This window comes from Pinus tabuliformis, chromosome 9 (assembly GCF_031772625.1).
Source record: "Pinus tabuliformis cultivar Carrire ecotype Pingquan chromosome 9, CPIR1, whole genome shotgun sequence".
Classification (NCBI taxonomy): domain Eukaryota; kingdom Viridiplantae; phylum Streptophyta; class Pinopsida; order Pinales; family Pinaceae; genus Pinus; species Pinus tabuliformis.
Genome location: NC_142307.1, coordinates 1,175,521,793 through 1,175,542,987, shown reverse-complemented (window position 1 = coordinate 1,175,542,987; position 21,195 = coordinate 1,175,521,793). Strand labels below are relative to the sequence as shown.

The 21,195-nt window shown below is 36.5% G+C and overlaps 1 protein-coding gene across 3 annotated transcripts; it reads right to left on the bottom strand.

Annotated features, from left to right (window-relative positions):
- Window positions 1–17,910: 17,910 nt before the first annotated feature.
- On the bottom strand, window positions 17,911–20,583 carry LOC149152765 (F-box/LRR-repeat protein 4-like). Of its 3 annotated transcripts, none has more exons than XM_089440364.1 (2): window positions 20,448–20,583; window positions 17,911–20,263 (listed from the first exon to the last, which is right to left on the bottom strand). In XM_089440364.1, the coding sequence occupies exon 2, from the start codon at window positions 19,831–19,833 to the stop codon at window positions 18,397–18,399; it is 1,437 nt and encodes a 478-aa protein (XP_089296490.1). In that variant the 5' UTR covers window positions 19,834–20,263; window positions 20,448–20,583; the 3' UTR covers window positions 17,911–18,396. The 3 variants fall into 3 exon arrangements, with proteins under 3 accessions (XP_089296490.1, XP_089296492.1, XP_089296491.1); XM_089440366.1 differs by having other exon boundaries at window positions 20,393–20,501; XM_089440365.1 differs by having other exon boundaries at window positions 20,396–20,498.
- Between the last annotated feature and the right edge of the window lie 612 nt (window positions 20,584–21,195).

Genomic DNA, 21,195 nt, shown 5'->3' with positions numbered 1-21,195 from the left:
GCAGCAGATTCTTCTAAAGAAATTTCATCTCCTTCATCAGGCGCTCTTCTCTGAGCAGTCTCAATTGTCTCCATTCGTGCACGTAGACTCCGCACTTCTTCCAATAGAATCGCATTTGGATCTGGTCTTCCTTGACCAATTCCTCTCCTTGGCAGCATCTTCGTTGCAAACAACTCTTTCTTCTGCTCTGATACCAAAAATGGTGCAGTGGAAACTATGGCTTTAATAAAAACCCACAAAAATGGGTCTCTAAACCCAACAATCACCCCTTTTACACACAAGTATAACCCCTCCTAACTATTGGAACCCAAAACCTTTGAAAACAATGGCTTTTCCCCTTTCGAGATCCAAAAGCCTTCAAAAAAAGGCTTAAACAGCGCTTTTCCACCTTTTACATAGTTATATGGGATTTTACCATAGATCCAGATCTGGCCGATCCAACAGCTCAAAACGAATCGCAATATCGGCGATCGGTAGACGTAAGACTCCCAACTATTGGTGCTATCCCTTGGTCCGATGCGATATCACTATCGTTATCAGCGATTTTCAATGTCACTTAACTCTTAATAAACTCCGCTTCCGATATGTCGATGCGATTTATGCCCCGGACCCAATAGGATCCAAAAGTTTCAAACATAAAATTTCAAGTACGTTCTTGAATCTGCTAAGTGTTTTAGCGCAATTCTCTTTGTTAATGGCTTTCAGCGATGCGACAAGGAAGATACAAAGGACCAATGTGATTGCGTTCTACGGACCCAATAGCAATAAAACTCTAGCCTATAATCGCTTGAGGTCTAGATTCACCGTTTAAACACATTTTAGCCTGATACTTAGTGTATTTTGGGTGTTTTTTCCTACAGAACCAAAATGAAGGAATGCGCCCACTAGTTGGTCCTTTAATGCAACAATTTCCTTAAAAAAACATGAAATACACAGGCTACCATTTGTATGGATCTAGAGGAAAACCAAGCATTCAAGGCCTCCATGCGCCGGTTAAGGAATGATGCACGCAACGTTGTTTTAATTCAAATAAACAATACAGAGTCTGGGCCTTAGGCCAGGTTACACAGGGAAAAGACCTTTATCTCCAAACAAATACAATCCAAACACTCTTTACCTCTCGCTCCACTCTCCCCCTTGCTCATTACATTTTTCTCTCTTTTATCAATCGATAACCACTCCAACAATATCTAACAATAAATCTCTATTCTTAATAGATCTAATAGCAAATCCTCTATTTCTTAGCTCTCCCTCACACCTATGCAAACAACTCTATCTCTGAATCTAATTTAAGACAGTCTCTAACCTATTACAATAATGAATTATAACAAATTGTTTGAGAGATCCAACCCTCTCAGTAAAAACCGGTTTTGACCCATCAGTCAATGAATTTCAACCTGTTTAGCCACAATATGTGAACAAGTTTTCACGTCGCTGGCTAAGTCTTGATGCTCCTGCATCAGGATTTTACAGATTGAACTGGATTTGGCATCAAATTTTAGAGGAGTTTTCACAGGGCAAGCTAGGTTGCACTATTTGGATATTTTCAGAAATTTAAGTGGATGGTGAAAGAGAAGAAGTGTAAGGTCTAGTAGAAATTATGGAGAAATTAAGAATTCCTTAATTTGACTTCAGCAGAAAACACGAAAAATATTAACAACTAGAATAGGGTTCTCTAAATAACAAATCCTATTCATCACAGTTTCTGTTAAGTAATTGAGATTTTCATAATAACAGAGAAAGAAAAACAATGTTTAAACAAATAAAAAGAAGAAACACATCACCATTTGGTACACCACATGAATCCTGTGAAAGGTATCTATATTATTAATGCTCCATTACTTTGAAAAATTACAATATGCGGAAGAAATTACATTCGGAAATCAACATCTCTTACTTGAAATGATGAAGTATTTATAGAAATTCTAAACTAAAATATCTTGAAAAAATATCAAGATTTGTTACAAATATCTCAAACTGTATTACACAAATAGAAATGAAATATAGGACATTCAAAACTAATGAATCTACTTGGCACTATCTTTGTAGATTTTTGGTGACAAAGAAGAGAAATTTGAATTTGACAGCAACTCTTATTTGATGAGGTGGCATCCAAGTCACTAATTGTCTTTGAGCTTATTCCTCCCGAAATTCTGAAAAATAGGGTCCTGTAATACCTTTGTATATCCCAAACCATAATAGCTGTTAGAAAACGGAGAGGGGTTTTTGTAAATGATGATGTTTGAAACAACAATCTCTTTCCCTTTTTAAAAATTAATTTTCACCTGCTCAGAAACCGCATTTGAAAACACTGGCTAAAAACAGGAAAATTCGAGAAAACATGCCTGCAAATATTCATCCGAATCTCCCAAACCATAACATTGGTTACAAAACTGAGAGAGGTTTTTGTGCATGAGGATGTTAGAAACAAAAACCTCTTTCAGTTTTTGAAAATGCATTCTCAGTTGTCTGTAAACCATGTTTTAAATGATTGTGTTGTATATGAAAAAACATATTTTTAACTGACCATGAAACGAACATATGACGTGGAGGCGTGAGGTGACATGGAGGTGGGGATGATGTGGAGACATGACGTGGAGGTGAGTGGGGACAGAAGTCCAAGTGGTAGGCAGTGAGTGGTGTGGGAGTGACAGCGAGGTCAAATGTTAATTTCGTAACGGACATGGCCAGGTGTCGGGATAGGAGTGGAGGGGAGCGCGCAGGAAGAGCTAGTGGGAAAGGGGGAGAAGGTTGGTGGATTTCAGAGGGGGTATAAGGCGGTAAGTGGCATTGGCTGAGGTGGTTGTGAAATGTGGGGAAGGCGCCATGTATGGATGGGTCTCGGCAAGAGAAACTGCCTTTTCGGACACCCCCCCCCCCCCGGCGGTAAAGGTAGGATGGAGAAGGGGGGCCAAAAAAAGATATGAGTTTCTGATCGAGATCAGTGGGTAATCCTGATACTCTAACAGAAGTGCCCTTTAACCATATAAGACAGAACAATTTTTTCCATATGCACCTTATTACAATTTACTTAATCACATTTAAATGATGTGATTAATTTAATCTAAACACACTTAATTATTCTCTAATGTTGCATTTTGACTTGCAAGCATATTTTTTATTTTCTCAAGGTTATGGCCTTTTTGGAAATGATTTACAACATGGAATATTACTTACAAAATTTGAAATATAATAATCAGCTATAATCAAGAAATCCAATAGAAATTATAGGATCCTAACAGATATGATCAGAAATGTGGGTCACGGTGTCATGCTTAAGGGATGTGAGAAAATGAGTGTCAGTTTCATATCGAACCAGTAGTTGGAAGTGGGTGAGGAACGCCATGGCCAAAGAGTTAAAGCCAGCATAGGTACCTCGAGGCAACTTGATATACCATTTTGCGACAGCACCTGTGAGGGTTATCTAAAAGAGGCAAAGACAGATCGAATCATCAACATATGAATTGGAGGAGCACCATAGGTGATATGTCATCACATGGGCTTGTGGGTCCTCCTTAGACTTTCCTTCGAATTTGGGGCAATCGCTTGGAATTTTAGTTGGAACTAGAGGCCAGTAAGGCAAATGAAGAATGGGATCATTCGTGAGCCTCGAGACATCGGGCAGCTCCAACGTAGCCAAGAAAGGAAATTGTGTATTGAAAGACAATTGTGTATTGAAAGACATATAGGGTCTTTGAGGAGACCCAAACTGTGGGTTCCATCCTTGCTGGTAAATATTTTTCCCCTATAATGGAGGATTTTTTCCATACAGGACCTGATTTTGTCCCCATGGAGGGTTACCTTGACCATAAGGTGGATTTTGTCCAGGGTAGGTTTGATATTGACCTACCATAGGCCATTGATAAGCATTGTATGCGGCATATGGGTTGTAAGGTTGTTGAACCTGTTGACCCTGAACCTGAAGAGATTGACCCTGCTGCTGCAGGGGCTACAAAGGTTGACCTTGTTTATACACATATAAATCTTGTTGCTGTGAAGGTTGACCTTGTTGTTGCAAAGGCTGACTTTTCTGTTGTAAAGGTTGACCTTTATGCTGCAAAGGTTGGCCTTGCAAGTACAAAGGTTGAGTAGACTGTTGAACAAATTGAGTTTCTTGTTGTAAAAGCTACTGAGACTGCGGCAAAGGTTTCCCCTACTGTTGTAACAGTTTCCTTTGTTGTTGCAATTTTTGCCCTTGTTGTTGCAAAGGTTGCCCTTGCTGCTACAAAACTTGCCCTTGTAGCTGCAAAGGTTGTCCTTGCTGCTGCAAGGGATGCTGGACAGCTCCTTGGGATATACCGTGTGGGTATTGATAATTCCCAAATTGAATCTAACCATATCCACCAGGAATAGCGGATTTACCAGGCTGGACATAAGTTCCTGCTTAAGGAATGTAGGATGGATTAACCAAGGCTTGAAAACCATATGGGACATAAGCCTGTTGGAGTCGAAACTGAGCCATATAAGGCTATTGATATTGGATGTTACATGACGTGGATGGACCAACAGGGCTATGAATACCACCATAATAAGGTTGATTCACTCCAACCATGTGATTTTGTAATCCACTCACATTGGTTTCACCTGACACAAAAGGAGTATTTGGATCCTACCTCCCAGGAGGTGGCACATTTTTTCCACTTGACAAAGGGGTGGAAGAACTAACTAAAACCTAACTTGAAAAATCCGGTTGTACCGGAAGGGTCGGTTGAAACAACGAGACAGAATGTGATGGACTCGTAGGCTGAACCGAAACTGATGTGACCATAGTTTGTACAGAAGTTCGAGAGGTCATGTTTGGAATGAACAGACCAGATGTAGGCATAGAATTTGAAGAACAAATGGGATTTTGATATAATGACGAGGCAATAGGAGTATGTGAAGCTAACTGAGCTAAGGTTGTATAACCAAGTGGCAACATGGGTCCACTAGTTCATGGAAAGTGAGAGACGAGACTCTTCCTGTATAAGGAAAGCCTTCTGGAGGAAATTCATATCCTTTCTCATCATCGACATGAGGAGTATGGGTAGAAAAAACTTTTGAATGACCCGGAGAAGAGGTTGGTATTTCACCTTCTGACTCCATAGATGGAAACAATTGGTGACGTGGAACCCGAGATGTACAAGGAGATAACTCCAAAGGAATACCAGTCTGATCTTAAGGACTATAAGGACGTTGAGGAGATATCACAACATGATCGAATAACGGATTCGACAAATAAATAACAAGCCTCTATGGACTCCCAAGAGTCTGCGGACTCTCAGGGGTCTGTATATGATTATCAAGGGTATCAAGATCAGATTCTTGAGGTGACCAAGAATCCAACGAAGGTGGACAAGAAGAAAGAGGTTGGATACTTGGAATAATCCCAAGTTCAAAACCTTGATCTTCAAGTGACTGAGGAAGCTTTGAATGAACTCCTTGGGAGGACCCTTCAGTATCAAACAATGAAGGGTAACTATGAGATGAACTCAATGGTTCAGCCACAATGACTTCCTCCCAAGAACAGAAAAGGAAAGTAGATTTGTTGAGGGCTTAATTAACAATCTTGAAATTAACAGGGAATTACTCAATATTGGTCCAAGAAGTAACTACTTAGGTTCAACATGTTTATCGTGACAGTTATTTTTAGAAACAAAAACTTTTCCTTTATCTTTTAAGAGTCGAGAAAAGGACAAAAAGGTGACTCTAGTCACTTTTGATGGTTTAGCAAGCTTGAAAGGACAAGTTTATCGATGATCTTTTCAAATTTAAAGAGTCAAAAAAGATCGAAATGACTACTCAAGTGACTCTAGGCAAAAGGAGTACCAAGTAACCATGAACTGCAATATAGACCTTAGCAAATAAATTTACCAAGGACTTGACATACGTGCAGGAAGTCTCCCTGAATGTTTTGTTTGGTGCATCATGTTTACAGGGCAGAAAACTCATCTTCCTATGGATAAATGTTTGCAACCTATGAGGGTCTCCCTTTATATACATGACGGTACAGGGAGCACAAGTCCGTGCTAGCACTGTCTAATGCTGAAGCAAACGACAGCTGCTAAGTTTTATAGATGTCGGAACACGTCTCTAGCCTAGACCACTAAGTATGAACGTTAATGTTTCAAATGCTCCTTAGATTAATTGATATATTTTAAAGTTGATCTTGGAATTATGTTTCGATTTCAAGGCCTTAACGATGTTACCTGTTCCTAAAATGCAACTAAATGATGAAATGAAATCCTTCAATTTGATGAAAGCTATCTATGTAGGGAATAAGATCACCCAAATCATGCATCAAACAAGAAAAAATGCTAAATGCAAAACATGAAATCTAATCTTTCATATGATAAGCAAATGCAATGCCAAAACAAAACCTTAAGTAAAACTACCTTAAGATATAATGATGATTTTTCTTTTTCACTTAACCGCAATCAATGTAATCAAGTGGAAAAATGTAAAAGAGAATGCAAGCAAGCCAACAAACATGAAAATATCTTTCACATTAATGATTTGAATGAAACAAAAAATGCTTCAAAAACTATGAAAAGACAAATACTTTCACTTTCGCTTTTCGAAACACAAACTCAAAGCAAACACCTCCTTTCGATTCAAATGAGACAATCAATTTGTAATCTATTGTTTTTCAAACAAAACTTAAGCGACTTTCACAGTATCTACTCAATCTGACACCAATGAAAACAACTTAAGACACAAGAACCAAAAGTGATTTGCATAAGATGCCCAAACACACAAAAGACTCTTTAACATAGGTAATTGATCTTTGATGAGAAGACCAATGAGTGGATGAAGAATGACCTAGAAGACCTAGAAATCATAAAAGGCTAATCAAACTTCAAACTTACTCAAACCAAGTTAAGAGGCAATTGCAACCGGAGAAGGAAAGAGTGAACTAAAAACATAGTGGTAAATTACTGGGAGAAGGCAAAAGAATTGAAAACAAGAATACAAACCCTAATTTTCTTTAACTTTTGCTATCATCGCACCTATTAAGAGAAAAGCAGCGATCATCACTACTGTAATCAAAAAATTTGCAATATCATCACGACTTTTAGGGATCAAAGCACGATGGGAAAGAAAAAAAAACACAAAATCTTCAAGAACAACTCAAATCAACAACCTTCAAGCATATACCAGAGAGTGAGACTGACTATAAACAAACAATTAAGTCTAGGAATGAATGGTTGATCAAAATCGTCAAAATACAAGGTGAAGAATGAGAAGGAAAGGATCATAGGCTCCCCATCGGAGTCGCCATTTTGTTGACAAGGTTAATCATCTCTATGGATAGAGACGATCCCTCTAGCCCAATGAGTGGGTCTAGCAAATGAAGTGACAATCAACTAAACATATTCCTAGGTTATTATTGAAAAGAAGAATGAAGGAGATGGCCTACCTCGTTCTGATGCTATTCTAATTTCCTTTATTGAGGGCCTCGAACCACTTTTGTCACAGACTTGTTCCTTCTTCTCTCAGTGTTTATGTACCTGCACAAGTGATCAAGAGACAACAAAGCATGCCAAAACCAATAGAAAATCCAATAACAACCTACTTAACTGATCAAGGAATGTCAAGCTAAATAATACATGAACATATATATTTTGGGAATATGAACTAGAAGTTGTATATTATTAAGAAATAAAGGGAATCTTACAACCAAAGCCTTGATGTTGAAAGGCTCTCCTTGAGTGGTAATCCAAGTCCAAGCCAAGAACTCTCCAAGCACTCCTCCAAGTCTAATGAATAACCTCTAGGCACAACCTTAACATAAGGATGAGAATAGACATAGACCAACCATTTGGTAATGGGAGAGGATGAATTTATAGGCTGGGAAAGAGAGTTAGGACTTTTCCAAAGATAGGATTAGGCCCTCATCTCAAGGAGGTAGCTCATAGGGATAAGAAAAAGAGGCCAAGTTGAGAGCATTCGACCTCATCTATGTGAAACAACCTCCAGCTCTTCGCTCTGGAAGCTTCTAGATCACAAAGCTTCTCATCCTCTTTGGGAAAATTACCTTTTTGGGATCATCGCGGGTATGCAAGGGAATAGAGCGATGCCATCGTTGGTCAAGTATAGTGCAACAGGTGAGCATAATTGTTTTAAGTCTTATAAGAGAAATGATCCTCATTTCAGGATTTTAAGAGCATTTCTTTAGGGAAAGCTCAAGGCATTTTCCAATCAAAGTCTTAGGAGGGATATGAGTTGTATACATGGATGAGTATACTGTATAATGGTCATGTTTCAGGAACTTTGGGGCATGTCACAGGGAAGTGCAGGAGGTGTGACAAAATATTATGTACTAAGCTATATATCGTGAGATGGTTTCTGATGATGATCCTTATATAGAAGTAAAAACATTCTCAGGTGAAGGAAATGGGATGTGTACTAGGCTATATATCGTGAGATGGGACATCCTTTCATATGACTCCTCACATGGTGTAGTTTTGAAAATATGAAATATATGATGGCACTTATTTTTTCCTTGGAGATGACTTGACAACTAGAATCATAAGATGAAGAAAATTCAAGTTTAAGCTCATGGGTGGATGGATTAGAAAACTCCTTGATGTGTTGCACATCCTAGGATTGGTTATAAATTTCTTTTGTAATCAAGATGAAAAATGCAAGTGCAAATTTACTGTTTGAAAAGGATACCTACAAGATCGTTTGAGGATAAACCGTATTGTTGAGGGGATCTTGAATTGGAAATTTGTATAAATTGTTGGGAAGCACTATTAGTAATGGATGAAACAACTTTGTTCCTAAGAGCATATCTAAATAAGGAAAAACGTGTACAGTCTCTAGAGGAAAAACTATGTTGTGACATCTAAAACTAGGGAATATTGAAGGGAAGGGCCTTCAATTACCACATCGTAATGGTATGGTAGAAGGAAGATTTAATTAATCTCTATATTTTAATTTCTATAAACATTTTTTATATGGGAAGCATAATTGAGTAAGATTCTCCTCTAGCGCTATGAGGGTAGAGAGAATATTATAGTCAGTGCATAATGATGTGTTTGGACCTTTGTTGGTTCCATCACTGGGTAAATTTGTGTCTTATGTCTCATTTATAGATGAATTCTCAAGGAATACATGGATTTATTTCCTCATGAAGAAATTTGAAGTCTTTGAAAAAATCAAAGAGTTTAAGGCTCCTGTGGAAAATTAGATAGAGAAGAAAATTAAGGTGTTGAGGACATATAATGGTGCATAATTATATGATAATGAATTCAAATAATTCTATAAGAAGTGTGGTATAGAAAGGAAAAATAGTACTCCATACACACCTTAGAAAAATGGATTTGCAAAATGGATGAACATAACATTGATGGAAAAATAAAGGAGCATGCTCAGTGGTGCCATGTTAGGAAAGGGATTATGGGCAGAGGCAATGAGCATTATGTGTTACATAGTAAATAGATTTATTTCATTAGCACTATATGGCAAGACTCCACATGAGGTATGGACTGGTAAGAAACTATCTCTTAAACATTTCAGGGCATTTGGTTGTGATGCTTATGTTCACCATCCAAAGGAGAATAGGTGTAAGCTAGATAAGAAAGTTGAAAAGTGTATCTTTATTGGATATAAAGATGGTTTGAAAGGTTATAAGCTTTAAAACCTAGAAACTAAGAAGGTTGTGGATAGTTAAGGTGTGGTATTTAGAGAAATCAAGGATCTTGTCAAAGAGGAAGTCCTACCAAGGAAGAAAGAACCAGAGAAGATAGAGTTTGAATTGAAGGATGATGAATCATACTCTATACAAGAACACAAATAATTATAAGAATAAAAACCATGTACTATAGTATTGAGGAGATTGATTCGAGAGAGAAGGTAGATAGAAAGGTATACTCCACCGGATTCCATACAAACTTTTCTTTATTTATTATTGATTATTATCCTAGAATTATTAGGGAGATAGTGAATTCAGAGGATGGAAAATTTTGTAAAAAAGGCCATGGTTGAAGCAATGTCAATATTGGGAAAAAATAAGGCTTGTAATTTAGTGGAGTTTCCAACTAGAAGAAATCCCATTAGCTACAAATGGGTGTTTAAGATAAAGTTAAATGTAGAAGGAAAAGTGGAGAAATACAAACCTTAGTAGCAAAATGTTATTCCCAAGTATAGGAAATTTACTTTGATGCGGTTTTTTCTCTTGTTTCTAAGTGAATTTCTATTAGATTAATTTTATTTTTTGTTGTTGCTTCTTATTTTGAAGTAGAACAAATGGATGTGAATATAGCATTCCTACATATGGGGATCTAGAAGAAAAAGCCTACATGATGTGGCTAGAAGGCTTGCGGTGAAGGGAAAGAAATAGCTTATATGAGGGCTGAAAATGTCACTCTATGGGTTAAATAAATCACCAATGATGTGGTATCAAAATTATAATGCTTATATATTGGGACTCGGCTTCATAAGGAGAAAATTGGATCACTTTGTGCATTTCAAATTAGTTGGTGATCATCTTATTCATTTGTTCTTATATGTGGATGATATGTTGTTGATTGGAAATCATATGGAAATCATCTAGGAAGTGAAAACTCAAATGTCCTCTAAATTTGACATGAAGAATATTGATTCTGCAAATTTCATTTTGGGCATACAAATTAAAATAGATGGGCAAAGAGGAAACACTAGTTGAATCTAAGGAAGTATGTCGAGACACTATTGCATACATTTCTTATGCAGGCATGTAAACCAATGAAAGTCCCTATTCATGTAGATGTAAAGTTATCTACAAATCAATGTCCCAAGGCATAAGAAGAGGAAGAGGACATGTCCCATGTTCCATACATTAGTGTGCCAATTATAAGTTTGATGTATCAAATGGTTTTTATGACCATAAATTACACATGTAGTGGAAGTATTGAGCAGGTATATGTCAAAAGATAGGAAGGAACATTGGACTATGGTAAAAATAATATTCAAGTATATGTGTGGCACTAGTAGTTATGGATTGTACTACCAAGAAATACCAAAATTAGACAAAGTGTTGGACATACATGACTTTGTTAATGTATACTAGGTTGAAGATATCAGTTTGTGGGAGATATGATTGAAGAGATGAAGGTGTTACTAGAAAAGGTGGACACATTGAAGAAAGTTACAGATTCATTAACAAAATCTATGAGCACTAAGAAGTTCTAAGAAGTTATCTTGGCGTAGAAAAATAATAGGTATTATTTCCCTAGATTGTTGATCATGTACTACTGCAACCATCTGTATGCAAAGAAAACAACAAACACAAGAATGTTGAGTATGTGTTATATTCTTTGCATGATACTCCCATGCATTGTACATTGTACCGATCATAGCAGGAGGTCATAGAGAGGTGGAAGCCCCCCTGCTCAAGGATTTGGGGTAGCGCCCTTGAAGAAAAAGGGCATTTTTTGTGTAATTTTTTCAGGGTTTTTAGCACATGGTTTTTGTTTTTAGTAGTTTTTTGGCACATGGTGGTTTAACCCATGGTTTTGTAACTCTGATTAATGAACTAAAATTATATGTAGAAATTTTACTTAAGAGAAACAATATTTACAAAGAGGAAAATTAAACTAGCCAGAAAACACAAAGCATAAATACAATGAACACAGTATTTACCCTAGGAAAACCCCAACTCCGGGGAAAAGCCAAGCTAAAGGAATTCCATTAGCTCCCTTGGCCCAAACTTGGCCAAGCCAGCGAAGTGAGCCTTCACTGCTCACATCCCCTAGCCCATTACGATAGAGTTCCTCCCAACCTTTTAAAGGCTCCATTATATGAATTCCATGGGCACAAAAGCATGGGAAACCAAAAAACCATGGGCCCAAAACCACTAATGAGGACCAGGTCAAATTTGATTCTTTCCTTGATTCAAGTTTACCTAACAACTCCCCTTAAACCTTGACTTGGGATTTCTCTAGACCAAATCCGTCCAAACTAGCCAACTGAGTCAACCCTACTCACTCTAGCCCTTACCCCCCTCAAAGTTTACACTCAGGGTATCTATTAACTCAACGTGCCCCATATCACCTAGGTCTAACACTAGAATTTACTAGTGATTTCCTACAGGTATGCATGCCTTACCAGGATGTACAATAGTATGCCCATTTACATGCAATTAAAAATTTAAATTCCATTATATGTGTGTGTGTGTGTGTGTTTCATTGTTGCTATCAAATTGAAACTTTCCTAGTCAAATCCTTTCAAATATATTCTTGATCTCAAATTTACATTAACATGGGACATCCATGCGCTCACTAAGGCACTCATTCCCCTAGCCCACTCGATCACCTCTCCATAGGTTCGTTCTCATTCTTGGCAAAAACTTGTGTCACTCTACGAGGTCAAGATGAAATTTTCCATCTTTTGGGTTTTGCACTTGTACATGCACTAAGTGGTTGTGTATTTTGTTGGTTGACTCATGGCTCATGCGATTTTAACCCTTCATTCTTTGTGCCTATTTTGTATAGGGCCAAACTATAATCTACAAAACCAATCACCCTAAACTGCAGTCTATGCTACTAAAAAATACCACTATTAAAATCGCCACCCTTTTTCCGGCTCTCATTTGATATTTTAGTACACAAGGATGTCTATGATGTCTTCATCATCTAAAACGATTTTTCATAAGCTTGAACATATCTCACAATTTCTTTTCATCCCATACAAATGGAGGGACTGCAGTCTTTCCTCTTACCTTGTTTTGGGGTACTAGAAATTCAGATATTAATGACTCCCGTCTTCCTCCTATCACAACAACAATTACATATGTCGCATTATTAGGTTCACCTTGTGAAATTGGCCAAGAATTCTCCAATTCACAATCTACACTTCCTCTTCACATCTTGGGGTTGATTCCACCACAAAAGCGTCATCTTCTAGAAGATGAACTCTGACATCGTGGGGCTAAGCACAATCATATTTTCCCATGGCCAAGGTGTTGTAAACCACAACCAAATCATCATAATTTCTATCATAGATTTAGGAGAAGTTCTGAACAAGGAGCTCCAGGGCGTTGTTCTCCACCAGGGCATCCATGAGCACCTGAGCCACCTCCTTGATCCCTCAGCTTCTCAAACTTGTAGTTCTTCGACACCTGGTTCGGTTAGAACGAACCCCTACCTAGCTCCATAAACCATTTGCCTCGTTGATCCATTGCTTTCACCATGTACATGATCTAGTAAATCCCCATCCACAATACCATCATTCCCACAACCTCGTCACCATGGCTCATCCGCACATGTTGTGCTTCACATTGCCATACTCTGCACTGGCATGCACTTGAATCATCTGTTCACTACCATGGCTCTCAACTTCATATCAATATGTGATAAACTAAACTGGAAATGTTAAACCTACACAATGCTTTATTCATTAGGCCATATAAACCTTTATCTAATATCTTGCTCTGACACCAAATGTGGAATTTTTACCGAAGAGAAACAATATTTACTAAGGAAAATTAAACTAGCAACAAAACACAAAGCGTAAATAGAATGAACACAATATTTACCCTGGGAAAACCCCAACTCTAGGGGAAAGCCTAGCTAACGGAATTCCACACGGTATTTACCCTAGGAAAACCCTAACTCTAGGAAGAAACCTAGCTAATGGGATTCCATTAGTTCCCTTGGCCAAAACTCGACCAAGCTAGCCAAGTGAGCCTTCATCATCCACATCCCTATCCCATTACAATAGAGTTCCTCCCAGCCTTTCAAAGTCTCCATTACATGAATTCCATGGGCATAAAACCATGGGAAACCAAAATCCCATGGGCCCAAAACCACTACTGGTGACCTGATCAACTTTGACTTTTTCCCCGAGTCAAGTTTACCTAACATTGTATTCTAATCCAGGGTAAATGGATTGGTAATTTATGGATATCACAAGATATATTTATTTTATTGTAATATTATAAAGAAGAATATATTGAAAACTCTTTCTAGTTTTCCCAACTAAGGTTTCCAGGGTAAAATCTATGTGTTAACGTATGAGCGTGTCATTGCATCTTTTTTGTATTATTAAGAATCTATTTGTACCAAATAATTTAATAGAGTTAAAACTATTAATTTGGCATCTTAGGGACAAATTCCCTCCTTTGGACAACCTTCCTCATCAATAAATCCCCTCTTAGCCCTTGGAAGAATTTAATTTGGTTAAGGAAAAATGTATTTTTAAGGAGAAAACCCACATGTGCACAAAAGTATAGGTCGGCTTTAAAGAGAAATTGGGCACCCTTAGAAGCATATAAATACAAGAAAATTCAACCTCATTTGGACAGCACATCAAGCATCTTCTTCTCTCTCTCTTCTTTCAATTGGTTCGTACACGTGTAAAATTGCAGGGTCTGAGCTCAAATGTGCAAGAAGGAGAAAGTGATATGGAGTTGCAGGGTTGGAACGAGGAAATCTTGACTACAGTCACTCCCTTGATAGGGTGTTCCATGTTGCTGAAGGGCTACAACCGCATTGGTGATCATTAGATACCTACGGCTATGACTTAAGATATTTTTTACTGTTGACCACAGACTTTGATCACTGACCACAAAATTGGATCAATTTTGGAGACTTCGACTTGGATCAGATTTGTCTACTAGCTCATCTCTTGGATATTTTTTGGTTGGTTTTGTTGGATAGTCTTTTGATTGGTGAATTGGAACATTGTACTGTCACTTTGCTAAACATTTTATGGCAATCTAATAAGAAGAATTTGAAAGGGTTTTCCCTATAGTGGTTTTTCCTTAGTCTTTGACCAATCCTGGTGTCTCTTGTTATTTCTTTTGTTTGTCTTCTATTGTATATTGCATTTATTGTTCTATCTACAATTGTTATTGATCATTGGAAGATTAAATTGTTTTGAAAAAAAATTGCTAATTGAAAAAAAATTGGACTAAAGTGATTGTAACAACATAGAACAGTGGAAAATTAACGAAACCTACATATTTTACTTTGAAATTAAAAACTAAATAATACTTGGTTTTGACGATGTGAGCCCTTTTCTGTTCTAAAATGTGTCATAATGGTGACGCCTTGATTTGTCCCTACTAAAAACAATACCTAGTTATTCATGCTTGCAAAAATTCCATCACACCCAAGTATTGAAGTCACAAACAAAGGCTGAACATTGTTGACAGCGTTGATACGGCTTCAAGAATGTAGATCTGATACCATATAATAATAGCATGAACACAAAGAAAAACAAAATTGCATTAATAATAAGAAAGCAAAAGCTTTTTGATAAAGGTCTAGCTAGTTGAGCTAACCCACTTTATGAATGTGGGATAGAACCAAAAAACTCACCAAAGTGAAATAAAACATAAAAGCATAAAATAACCTAAAGTCCAAGTGACATTATTAATGCTTATTGTCTAACATCTAATTAACTATTAAAATATAATATTTATTTCAACAATCATTAAGTTGAAAAATGACTCTTCAATACATAATAAGCAAAGAAAGATGATCAACTTAAGACTATTCACTTTGCAACTAAATAAGAGCCATTTACCTATAACCTTATACCTTCGGATTGAAAAAAGCTTCAATATTTTTGTGTAATATTATAAGTTTGGATTAAAAGGGTCGATTGGGTTTATATGAGTGGTTGGGAGGAATGATTGGGAGCCTCCACATTGAAGCTCAATTCCTATAGGTGACATGATGAAAAACTTTGTTGCCAATAACAAATAAATTCCAACATAATCCTAAAATGTGGTCAAACATTTTCAATAATTCATATACTAATTCATGATTGTCAATTTTAACTAATACACTATGTTAAAAATTCACCCCAAAACATCTATAAAATTATCTTGAAAAATTGTTTTCATTGTCAAAAATATATAAATAAAATAACAATATATTTTTAATAAATTTAAAACATTTACTAATTTACTTCTTCGATGTTCCATATCCTAATTATCATATTATTAACCCATAAATTTATAAAGATATTATTAACCCAAAACTTATAAAAAGACATATGGCTCGCAACATTTATGATGATTCAACTTTTATATATATATATATATATATACACGAATGAAAATTAAACTGCATAGTTACTATGCTATGCAGAATTTACGATGATTGGACCTTTTAAAAATATAAAACGTGTCTGGAGGAATATATATATACAATGCAAGAAAATTAATCTCAGAAATACATTACTAAATATTAACACAACATAGACATTATTAGCTCATTATAAGTAAATACAATATGGATATGATTATTCCGGGAGTAAGTTCCAAGTAAATATTCTCAACTTTGAGTTCAATCATATTATATTAGGTATGTAAGTGCGAAATACACATAATTTTTAATCAATTATAGTGCACGATGATGAACAGTGTGGCCTATCTCATTGTCTTCCATGGTTAAAAGTCTAGTTGCTTTTTAATAAAGCCACTTTCAATTGTCAATATGATACTTGGTACAACAAGAAACAGAAACTTATTAATATGTTTGATATGTATTTAGTTTTCAATTGAATTATTGCATAAGAAATTCAACATCAACCCCATTTTCACAGGGTTACCGGTGGAAAGAAATTTCTGAACAATGGAACAAGAAATCCACCACTGATACATGTGTATGTCATTTATAACATAAAAACCATTAACATTATTTTAAAAATATATGGCAAATAATTATGAATAAATTTTGTTATAAAGTTAAAAGCACATTCAGAATAAGATGTGCTAAATGTTATGTTTTTCAATGTTTCTACTAAAGACTATTAAAACAAAAATTATTTGTGACAATGGTAAAATAAATAATACTGCTAACAGAAAATTTATAACATACTAATTTCTAAAACATGCCCGGAAAATGGTAAGAGCAGTATCAAACTTATGTAAACTCTTATAAAATTTATAACATACTAATTTCTAAAACATGCCCTGAAAATGGTAAGAGCAGTATCAAACTTATTTAAACTCTTATATTTATTTAAATTAGGTAGTACATCCATTGTGAAATAATGTGCCTTCCATTGAAAATGGTAAGAGCAGTATCAAACTTATTTAAACTCTTATATTTATTTAAATTAGGTAGTACATCCATTGTGAAATAATGTGCCTTCCATTCTCCCAACATATCAAAGGCAAACTGATCTAATTTCCTTTTCTTCAGATATGCATACAAATTCAGGACACATTCTGAATATTAAATGATTGAATGGAGGAAAAAAATAATTCATATCATAGAGTTATGAAGCAACTATTTTGGTTCAATTTGATTAAATATGGCAGATGTGAAGGTGTCCAATAAGCACAAAGTTATGTTTCAATCCTAAAGCTTTAGAATAAATTCATTCACGTTGAAATGTACTTGTGCGAGAATCCCTTCATTAATCAACTCTGAATTGTATGGCTTTTAGAAAGGCAAGCTGCAACACCACTTCCATACCTTTATTTTTATGTTTGTAACCTGAAAATGCCGAAGTCCCATGCAATAATACTGATCTAAAAAAACCATCACAGTGAAAAGGTAGCATTCAGATGCCAAAGGTAGATACTAAATACATTATGAGGTTGGCAGGCAATGAATCATCAATTACTATCAATATTAAATTCAGTGATAAAATCATGTTTACAATGAACTTGGTACAAGCCAACACATGAATTCATTCTAAAACTTTCAAACTATTTCAATAAAATATTAATATGGTCTCGTAGCCTTGGACACCAATGATATAATGTCAGACACCAACTTGAATACAACGAGGAACAAAACAGAATATCTGGACATCTGTAGATTTTCTTTTCTTATAGTTGATCTTCTGACCTGAAATATCTTGTCACATAAATGAAATTGTTTCATTTTTTATACAATACAATCTTCTACAATCTACAGAGTTCAACATGGAGAACTGTTTGTAGGTTATTTGCTTCAAACAAACCAGTGAAATGCCAATCACTGAACTATAATTGATAAATATTGCAATTTATTTGCAGCCCAACTTTTAGGCGCTGAACAGAGCAATTACAATTTTGGAAACCACACTTTAGATCTTCCTACATGTACGAAGTAAAACTTTTTGAGTTCCAATAAATTGAAATACATATTGCTTTTACAGACCGAGACAGTGTAATGCGATTTGAGTGAGATGAACCATTGAAACAACACTGAATTACACAGGTTCCTATCTAATTATGAGCCAATGGCAAATGCATGAATGAATAAGGCCTACCTTCAATTCAGACCCAGGACAGGCAAACCAGGCATAGGTGAACCAATGGCCTTGTAATGTTCACCAATCCCTTGAGCTGCTTGGAACACACCGATCTCTTGAGCTGCTCAGAACGAAACTTTTAGAGAGGGTGATTAGGAGAGTGTATTATCTCCCAAGCCAAGCGTGCCTAATTAAAAATAGAGTTACATTTGAATTATGAGCATTGCCAGCTCAAAATTTAAAAATAAAATCCTCTGATTCTGATTTCATGATGACAATCTTCTTCTTCGAGGCCAATTTCCTAGTCACTTTTGAGATCTTGTGCTCCTCTACTCCAAGTTGCCTCAACTTCGGAGAGCCCAAAACCAAAGCAAACACAGCCTCTGTTGTAATACCATCACATATCATGATATCAATAGTTTCTAATACATGACAGTTTTGGATAACTGAAGCCACAACCATGTCTGTTAATCCTCTGCAACGCCACAACCGTAAACTTGTCAGGCTTTTACAAGAGGCAAGCATGGCTCCCAACTCTTTGTCACACAGACAATCATTATCAGAAAGATCCAATTTCTTGAGCCACTTGAGCTGCTGACCAAGTGTTGTCAATATGCCAGGCTCCTGCACAACAGCGCGGCATCTCACTAAAACCAACTCCTCGAGAGACAATCTCATGTTTGCTCCAAGCAATTTCATACCAACTCCAGTTGCCAGCCAGCAGCTGTGCAAACGAAGGCTTTTAAGTGACTGGCAGTTCTCAGCTATAATAGCCAAATCCTCATTGCTAAGATCAAGAGGCAACCTCAGGTCTAAAACTTCTAGACTCTGGCACTGCTGAACGACAGCATGGAGTCCTTCTGTATCCCCTCCATCATAAAAAACAAGGGTCCCCAATGTCTGACAGTGTTGTGCAGCAAGCATCAGGACATCATTGGCTATAGTTCTACACCTCCTCAAGTGAAGTTCTTGGAGAGAAGACAGGGCTTTTACAAAGGACGATGAATCAGAATCCCCAAATCCCTCACAACTATACAACTCCAACTTCCACAATTTTGGGCAATTCCGCCAAATCCATCCCAAACCTCTATACCCAACCCCAATACCCACCAAGCACAATCGTTCTAATGACAACGGCATATCAGGAATCCCATAGAAATCTTCTATTGAATTCCACCCAGAGAGGACAAGGGAGAGCTCTCTCAATGACTTAAACTCTGTCAATGATGGAAAAAACCTCGGACTCAACCCTACCAACTCTAACGAGGTTAAATTAACACTGCCTTTGGCCAGGGCTTTCAAGCCATAACAAGTAACAGGACCAACCCCAAACCGCAATTCCTTCAGAAACTTGCAGCCTTCACCTATAGCATCCAGAATATAATCCAAAAGTTCTGTATCCATCTGCAACTGGCCAGACGCCACCGACAACCTCAGAATTTGGGGATATTGCCTCAATAGGATTCGAACCGACGACCCAAAACACGAAATTGATGTGCTTTCAGGAACCAACAATCCCAAACTGGTCTTGACTCTTCTCTGAACAACAAGCCAACGTCGACAGACGAGACAAACATCTTTACAGTATGACATCTCCTGCAATCTGCCCAGAATTTCTCCCAGAAGCTCGTCGCACAGCAGATTGTTCAACATATCATGATTATCCATATTTGCCACAGGCAAGTCACGCGTTTGAAACCTGCTAAAAGGGCAAAGAGCTCTTGAACTGTAGGGTTTATTCCAAATTATAATGCCCCCTACGGCCGTTTTGGAAATTGGTATCAGAGAAGGCAATTCTTCTGGATACCTTTGGAGATGTTATGCACTAGAGCTGCCATCTAAATGCCAAAAAAAAAACAGAGAAACGTTGGATAACATGCCTTTTTTTTGGCAAATCCGTCTCCAGAACGTCTGGTTGTTGCTTTCAATGAAATAATTTGAGTGTAGGGAGGAGTAATGTCTTCAAGCAGAGACCTCTTCGGTGGAAAATGCAAGCAATTTCACGCTTGCGGAATGGCTCGCAAGCTTCAGGCCGAGTTCACGCCGCAGAAATGCAGGAAACAGACCTTCCTCTCGCGTAGTCTTTTCGATAGGATTACTGAAATTCGCCACACGAAACGTCAGTTTTACAAGATTCCTGTTGTGTGGGACACGCACTATGAATTTACTATTGGAAATTAAAGATGAAGTAAAAATGGTATTAGATTCTTTAATAATGATGCAATACCACCATGAACAGGGCTGCTGCATATTTAATGTCAATGATGCATCTACTACATTACCAGGGCTGCTCCATCTCGAGGCATCCGAGTTTGTGGGTTTTTTAAATTAACCGGAACACATTTATACAGAGATTACACCATAGTCAATCCTGCTGTTGCAAGTTTCTTTGCTGGACCGTGTTGTTTAATGAAAGGGGTAAAATGGAGATATCATCTAGACAGCTCAACTAAATTATGCATAGTTGCCATTTTTCCTCGTACCAAGGTTGAATTAAAATTTGGCTCAAAAATATATTCAAAATAAAAGAATTTAATAAAATTTGCACATTATTTTATTTGAATATTTTACTACTAGATTAAAAAAATTTAACCTTATTAATTTATATATATATAATCAATGGATTTCATTTTGATATTAAGATGAGTGAATTAGCTATATCTATATTAAAATAGTTTGTATATATATTTTAATTTATTTTTGCTTGTTATAGGTTTTGAATATCTAATGTATAATTTAGTAGTTTAGGGATTATTTATGGAACTAATAGATTTATCTCTAAAGTTCTTCATAATTGAGTTATTGAAACACATTATTAATGATGGCTTGAGAGCTTTATTTTCATAATTGGTAATTGAAACACATTATTAATGATGGCTTGAGAGCTCTATTTTCATAATTGGTAATTGAAACACATTATTAATGATGGCTTGAGAGCTCTATTTTCATAATTGGTAAAGTCTTGTAAGCTAAAGATGTAATTGATAAGATTAATGGAGTATCAACCAAATTTGCTTTTATAAAATATGT